This window comes from Buceros rhinoceros, unplaced genomic scaffold (assembly GCF_000710305.1).
Source record: "Buceros rhinoceros silvestris isolate BGI_N320 unplaced genomic scaffold, ASM71030v1 scaffold3590, whole genome shotgun sequence".
Lineage (NCBI taxonomy): Eukaryota > Metazoa > Chordata > Aves > Bucerotiformes > Bucerotidae > Buceros > Buceros rhinoceros.
The window spans coordinates 49,621-57,517 of NW_010388852.1; the positions used below are offsets into that span (position 1 = coordinate 49,621).

At 50.5% G+C, this 7,897-nt stretch overlaps 1 protein-coding gene across 1 annotated transcript in view; it reads left to right on the top strand.

The window, feature by feature from the left end:
* Positions 1-7,897, top strand: part of RNF216 (ring finger protein 216) — a gene marked incomplete at its 5' end in the record, with an annotated part of 59,914 nt that overhangs the window by 43,501 nt on the left and 8,516 nt on the right. Inside the window, 3 exons of the mRNA XM_010131530.1 lie at positions 1,487-1,509; positions 3,745-3,853; positions 6,297-6,519. Coding sequence (XP_010129832.1) covers positions 1,487-1,509; positions 3,745-3,853; positions 6,297-6,519 — 355 coding nt within the window. The remainder of the gene's footprint in view (positions 1-1,486; positions 1,510-3,744; positions 3,854-6,296; positions 6,520-7,897) is intronic.

The following is a 7,897-nucleotide window of genomic DNA, read 5'->3' on the forward strand; positions in this document are numbered from 1 at the left end:
CGCCAGCAGCGCCTACAAGAGCCTGACCGTAGCCAAAATGACATGGAGACTGGCAGGGAGACATTGATTACTTGGGGTTTTTTCCCCATGATATGTGGGCTGGACCTTGGAAGGTTATTTTTAGTAGACAGAGTGAAAAAAAGTTGAGGCTGTGTTTTTAAAAGTGTGGCATCCATTGTAAGTACCAGGAGAAGTGCTGAGGAAGGTGGTAGGTTTACATAAAACACACCCTTCTGCTGGGACAATTAACAAGGACATTTCAGGATTGTGATGCCCCTGCTAAAAGCAAACTGGCTGGCCCTGAGCACAGAAAGCTGTGTATCCGCACCGCTGACCCTGGGAACAAAGGATCCTCCTGAACCCAAACATGTTTGTGTTAATCCCGGCTGCTTCCTGGCTGCCAGCGAGAGGAAACGGAGCCACTACCTCTAACAGATGTACAGTGAGGAGATTACAGCGTGCGATTAAACACCCCCTCCATCACATCCTCCCCTCCGCCGTCCCAGCCCGGTGTGTTAATGGAGTGGCCCAGGCTGCCTGCCAAGCGCAGGCAGATGTAACAGGCAGCAGATATTTCATCTCCTCTGTCCCTGCCTGGGTTGGAGCCGTTTGCTGATGCCAAAGCTTCTGCGAACACGCTGCCCCTTGCACCAGAAGGGGTTGGGGAAAGGCAGGAGAAACACGTGGATTCATACATCCAGACATGATGAATTTAGCTGAAAAGCTGTTAGAACTAAACCAAAACGTGCTTTCCCACATCGGGTTACCCCTGCGTGTGAAGGCCAGGGTTTGCTAACGGACAGGGTGCTGAAGGAGTTGGGCAGGTCTTTGTTTTGGTGGTCTGACTTGCTTTTTGGCTGCTCCACTTGGAGTGAAAGATTCTGGGACTGGGGAGGACCCGTTCCCTCTCTGTGTGGGTTTAGGCGCTGCCTAATGTTGTAGTAGCCCGTCTTAGTGCCAAGTGCTGCCCTTAAAATAAAAATAATCTAGGCTGGTTGCAAAAAATCAACTCTCCTACTGTGTGTTTAGGTTAATTAGTACGGTAGTGGCAGAGTATGTTTCTTTATCAAACAAAAAGCTGTTTCTAAAATGAAAGAACCCCCTGTGGAAGTTTAGAGGTCAGAACTGTCATCACGTGAGACGTGCGAAGTCCTCACTGGCCGAGTGAGTTGGATTCGACTAAGTAAAAATTTTTAAAAGTCACTTTTCTCAGGCAAGAGCTGTGACCTCAGTTACAGTGCTGGAGCCATCGCCTTTGTCTGAACCAAGGGCTTTTGTGAGATGGGATCCAGCACGAGTTCCTGTAACTGCCAGCAATGTGCCATTGTCTTGGCTCGAACAAGGGGAGCAGTCGCACTGAGTTCTGCTAATGGCACACGTGTTGTCCGTTTGTCCCCTCCGTTCGGGAGAGGACGTGGCTGGGTTAGAGGCAGCTCTCGAAGTTGGGAAGCCATGGGGACATCTTCCTGCGGTGCACTGGAACAAGCAGGCAGAGCTGCCCCGGGGTTCACAGCTCCCCGTGGCCAATGCAGCTTCAGAGGGATCCCAGGAACGCGCACGGCTGCGACGGCGCTCGCTGCGCGGCGTCACAGTCACGCAGAGAAACATTTACCTCCTGTCTCGCGCCATCCCAGTGCCTTTGGGAACCTGCATTGCTGTGCCTCTCCCTTTTCTCCTTGCCTGCGCAGAAATCCCTCTTCCTGAGGGCAGGAGACGACTGTTTGGCACACAGCAGCCTCGGCTCGAGGGCGAGCATTGTTTGGCGTGCAGAGCAAGGACGGCAGGAGCAAAAGGCAAAGGGAACGACTCGGTACCAAAGTGTGAGCAGCACCATCTGCTTCAGAAGGGCATCGCTGGGAATTCGGCAGCGAAGCAGGCTCCTGGAGTTAAGTAATTAGGACTAGTAGGCTCCTGGCTGGAAAGCGTGCCAACCCTTCTGGCAAAAAGCTGTTAAATCTTTGTTGCTGGCGCACGAAAGAGGTTCTGTGTAGCAGAGCTCCAAAGACTGTTTTTAACCCTTGATGTATGTAAAAAAACAACAAACCCCAAACCCTACAGCAGTTTTCATCTTGGAATGGCATGTGGCCGAGTGTCAACAATAAAAGGGGAAGGTGGGTCCTCATCGAGGTATGTGAATGGCTCCAGGTCTGACCCTCCTGTGCCGATAAGGGCCAGACCTGGCCTGCCGACAAATGCGCACAAAATGGTGCCTGTTTTCACAGCTTTAGCAGGAAAATACAGGCGATGATGAATGACTCGGGAGGATCAATAGAACAGAGGCATTTACTGCCCCCTAAAACTAGTGCCTGCCTGCCAAAGGGTACATTTGCAATCACAGAATCCTCTGCTGAGCTTCTGGGACTCAGTCATACGCTTGGCTCTCCTTCCTGCAGCCCTTACCCTGCAGCCTGCAAACACCTCCAGCTCGCCAGCCAGGACGAGGAGCCTTTAATTCTCCAGATGAAAACGAGCTGCTAAGCATCTCCCAGGGAGCACAAATACAAACAAGTCAACGTTTTGCACTCCCTCCTAGGGCTGACTTCCTTGCAAGCTTTGCTCTTCATCCTGTTTGTCTGATTGGCGATCAAAAGAGCATTGCTGCCTACGTGGGTCTTTAAGCAGTTATTTCTATTGTATCTTGTATAAACATCCAATTTCTTCATTAGAATAATAAGAAGGTAGTGCAATCAAATAAGATCTGTCTCTGCAGACACTGTCTTTTGCTAAAAGTGTGACCAGAGCTGGGCAAAGTTCTTTGGGGACCTTCTTTGCTGTGGTGGGGAAGAGGGCGCTTCACTGCCGCCTGGGTTTTCCTGCCAGAGGGAGAAGGTTGGATGCAAAAGCCTGAGCCCCAGCCACGCTGAAGATGAAACAGTTGGATCATGAAACATGTACTTTTTCCAAGTTTGATCTGGATGGTTTTTAATCTTCCTCAAATTAAAGGAAAATCTCTTGTTTGACCCAAAACAAAATGATGTTTTCTTTGGCCAGCCAACCAAAAAAAATGAGCTCTATCCGCAGCGTTAGTCCAAGTCCCTTTGCCAATAGTGCCTCCACAGCTCTCCTGCTCCGCGCAGCTTTACCAGCCTCAGATTAGAGCTTCGGCGCTAAAGACTTCACGAGAACACGAGGGTTCAGTCACTTGCTCTAAGTATAGTTCAGCTTTCTGGTTAAGTTCATAAATATTCATATTCCACCTCTGTTTTATGGGTATTTGTCCACATCCTGCCTTTTTAAGCTGTTTACTCACATAAACTGCGTTAACTTTATTTTGTGAGGTTTTACAAAGCATAACATGGACTCGCTTTTATGCTGGTGAAGCAGAGCTCTTGGTGCAGCTGCAAGGTTTCCTTCGCCTGCTGAAGGAGCCCTTTATACAGAGGTGGAGGTTTGTCAGGAAACGGCTGAACTCGATGTCCTTTAGCACCATGTTTGCGTCTCTGCAGTCTCCTCCGTAAAGCAACTGGTGACCCTGGTAGCTCTTTCATGAATTTTAGGTGACCTAGGATTTATAGACCCGTTTCGTACTTGGGTTCTCGTGCCTTGGAAAACCCCTTGGCTCCCATTATTCGACGGACTTAGTCTGGTCCTTAGTGGAGGACAGACCTACAGACCTCTGGACCATACTGCCAGCTCCATCCTCCACTGAGAACTAGTAATGTGATGGGGGGAAGAGATGGGACTTTTTCCAATTCCTAATGCCATTGGTGGTGTGCTGGGTCTTCCCTTCCTTTAACGCTTGTTATTGTCCTCAGGAAACGTGTCGGAAGTGCCAGGGTCTGTGGAAAGAGCACATGAACCTCACCTGCGAGCAGCTGGCTGAGAAGGATGACATCAAATACAGGACGTCCATGTAAGTAAACTCCACGACCAGGCAACCGTGGGGCAGCGCGTGAACTCATAAAGGCAGTACACTGGTGGGGAGGGGGTGAGAAACCCCTCTGTTCCTGTGAGTAGCAGAGGCCCTAAAGTTCTGCTGAGTGTCACTACCTTCCAGCCGGGAGGTCCTAGAGATGTCAAAGCTGAGGGTCAGAAGGCTCCCAGGATAGGATTTCTTTCTGTGAGAGATACTTGGCAGCGGATCCAGCTGGTAATTGGAGAACGTGGGAGAGTTGTCACCAGACCAGCCTGTTCCTCTGGCTAGCCCGACGTCTGGCACCTGGTCCCTCGCAGAGGTGAGAAACCCCCACTAGCGTTGCTCCAGGCAGGGGGGCAGAAGGGAGGTGTTGTACAGAGGCAAAGCGTATTGAGTCACAGTAAGTCATTATTACCCTTTGAAAAATCTAGGCTGGAGACGCACGGGGCTTGCTCAGCTGCTGCTTTCTGGCTCCGTGGGAGGGGATGTGTTTTCTTACAGAAGCTTGTCTCTGTTCCTAACTGGTTTGGGGGAATTGTTACGGAGTCACGTTTTGAAATACGCCCTTGTAAATCCTGAGTGTTTCCCTAAAAACTTTTGAAGTTTGATCTCTCTCATTGCTACAGTTAATGACGAAAATCTTCTGCCTTTAGGAAATAAAGGAAGGTTCATCGATGGAGCTGCATGTCTGGTGCAGTCAGATGGGACTTGCCCACATTGCCCAATCCTTTCCTCTCTGATTTAGAGTCCGTCTGGCATGAGGAGTGGCTGGAAAGCTCCACTGCCGTGAGGCTGAATGACTGTTGCTTGCTCATCCCACAGTCCCTAATTCCAAACAAAATCTTTGCAGATTTGATGTGACTTCTTTCTTTGCCACTCCTTTCCCTGTAGGAAAAAGGGGTGAGGGGAGGAGAAATGAGTTGCCATGTCCCTAATAAGGAAAAAAATACCAGTTTCAAAACCTTCAGCAGAACGTTGCTGTGGATGGATGAGTCTAACTGCCTGACATAATAACAGCTTCCTTTTGAAGCCCTGCGTAAGGAAAGGGAAGCACAGCTGGAGTTCAGGCCAAACTTCCTGCCTTGCTCAAAGTTTCCAAAAAAAAAATCAGCCTCAGCAGCATCCTGTTGGGTAGCGGAGGGAAGAGCAGCTGCAGCTCAGAGGAAAGTCAGCCTCATGCTGGGTTTTTTGTCTCTATGTTTAGCCTGTCTCCAAATGCCAGGGTGCAGGTCACACCAGGTAGAGCTGTGTAGGAGCCCTGGGGAGCTGCGAGGCAGCTGAAATTCCCACCTCACTGCACCCTGCTCTGCCGCTCGTGCTGATGGAGCGGTTTTGGGGGCTGTGCTCTAGCCTGGTTTGCTGCTGCGATCCTCTTCGAAAATACCTCCCTGTCATCTCCCAAACAGATGTTGACTTTGCAGGTCCACTAAGGCAGTTGGGTGGAGATGCCTGGCTAAGGAAGATCATTCCCCACTGTCAGGTCAGCCCAGCCAGAGAACTTCCCCCAGTGAATAACACAGCCTCTTTACTCTTCTGTCATCAAATTTCACTTCTAGGTTGTGAATTAAATTGTAACGTGATATCCAGCGGTCAGAAAATTGGCCCTTAGGATGACAGCTTATATTCTGAAGTCTTTTAATTAAATAACCGAGGCTTTCCTCCATTTCTGTGCCAAAATAGAATTGCCGCGAGCTGAGCCTTTGCGCTGGAGCGTGTGTCGCTGCCAGGGTGTCTCTTGGGGACAGGGACTGTGCTTTGTCCTGGATTCCCGTTTGTGCTCTGTTACAGTAAAACCCATCTCTTGAACCGAAAGCAATAATCTCTGGAAAATGTATGCAGGGAATCTGAAGAGAAAGGGGAAAGCCCAGTCTCTGTGGGGAAAGATGTGATTATTTTTCAGTTACCAATTTAAATTTAACAGAAACCAAATAAATCTGGAGCACAGCAGCCAGGCTTGGGGAAAAAAAAAGTAGATGGTCGTGGCCACTTTGTAGCCGGAGCAACAGGCAAATATAGAACTAGCAGATGACAGCCAAGGGTTTGCTTTTCCTGAACTTTATCTCCTGGGCTGTATTTCTCCGCAGCCAAGTCAAGCATCCATGTGCCCTTTGGCCCTTCGACTTATGGCTTAAATTCCTCCCAAGCTGGCGCTGCGGCGTTTTGGCTCACATGGAAACCAGGATCGGGTCTGCAGCACGCGGCCAGTGATTGACTTCCTTTCACTTAATTTGTTCTTGAGTTGTCGTGGGTTGGCTCCAAGTGGAGCTGAGCCCAGACCTCCTTGGAACGGTGGTGGACCATGGGGAAGGCGTAGGAGGGGGAGAGGTGCACTGGGGAGGGGTGTTAGAGCATCGCTGGGATAGGGTAACAGTCATTTTACCGCAGGCTGGTGGCTCCAAACAGCCCTGCTCTAACTCTTCTCTCTCCTCTTGCTTTGCAGAGAAGAGAAAATGACAGCCGCCCGAATTAGAAAATGCCACAAGTGTGGGACTGGCCTGATTAAGTCGGAGGGCTGCAACCGCATGTCGTGCCGCTGCGGTGCTCAGATGTGCTACCTCTGCCGGGCTGCCATTAACGGGTACGACCACTTCTGCCAACACCCCCGCTCGCCCGGGGCTCCCTGCCAGGACTGTGCAAAGTGCTCTCTCTGGACAGATCCCACAGTAAGTAATGAAGGACTTTTGTGAATGATTCGCACCCTGATTCCAATTACTGTTCAGTGCCAGCACGTTGAAATACACGCTTTGCACCAGAGGAGAACGGCTGGTTTTAGGCAGCACAGCTCTTTTCCTTTCCCAAGGCAGCTAAAAACCACACTGGAAGCCTACATCAGCACAGAGTCACATCTGACCGCAACTTGGAAGGAACGGGTGTTGCTTTAGGGAAAAACAGCTCCTGCTAGACGAGGCCTTTGGCTGGAAGTGCTCTGAGCGTTGTTCTGGGGAGCGGGGCTTGTGGAAAGAGCTGGTGGGGAGCGCGTGCTGGCATCAGGTACGGTAGCAGGCACTGGGATTACTGGGACTCATTCCTAGTTTTGCAGCTGAGATGCTGTTTAGTTCGGCTTTGCATCTGGAGGCAAGGGGAGTTGAGTCTTTTTGGTGCCCAGACCATCCGACTGCAGGGATGGACCCACTGAGAAAACTGTCTGCAAGCCAACGGACCCGAGTTATAGGCAGGGCTGTTCTCACAGCTGTTGTCAACAGCTGCAGAGGGAGAACCAAAGCATGGACTGAGCTGTAAGGGAAGCTGTAGTAACTTAATACAGCTTGTAGCTGTGACAAGCATGGGAAAACTCAGCGCAACATCTCTGTAAATAGAGGTCTTTAATACCAGCAGTTTGGAAAGAGCACAGGGAGGAGCAGGAGTTGAATTTCCCGATTTCAGCAGAGCAACCGTGAACATGGGTCTGCCTTCCCAGGGCTCGTCTGAGCTTCGTTTGTCCCAACGCTTCTTTGTCTCGGGCTGCTGCAGCTTGCCAGACAGCTGCTGGCCCCTCTTTCTCTGGGGGATGTGCGCAGAGCCAAGGAAAAGCTGCTCTAAATCTCTCCTTCCTACCTGCAGGCTCCTGGGGATCTCCCAGCAGGGTCCCAACCAGCGCAGACTTCCCAGTCCCCTGCTTGCCTGCCTTTATTCCCTGCGCTGTCCTATCGGTGTGAGGTGTTTAAACTAAGCACAGACACCTTCTTGCAGGCAGCCCCACGGCGTTTCTGACACCTGGCTGCACGCTCCCTGGATTCCTGTCCCACTCCTCCCCATTTTCCAGCACGATGCGATTCAGGGTTCGGCAGCGCTGGCGTCCTTTGTTCCCGTCAGGCTGCTGATTGTGCTGGGTGACGGCATTTCTTCAGAGCCAGAGAAAACATGAGGCCTCTCAAAAAGCTCATACTGTACTTTGAAATAAATAAATAAATAAGCAGCACAAAGAGGGCACTGTCACCAGGCCACTTCCAGCTCTCTAATTAACCAATGTTGTGGCAAAGAAAAATTTCCCACCGTCAGCAAAGAGCTGGTGCTGCCTGCTTTTTTTTTTTTTTTTTTTTT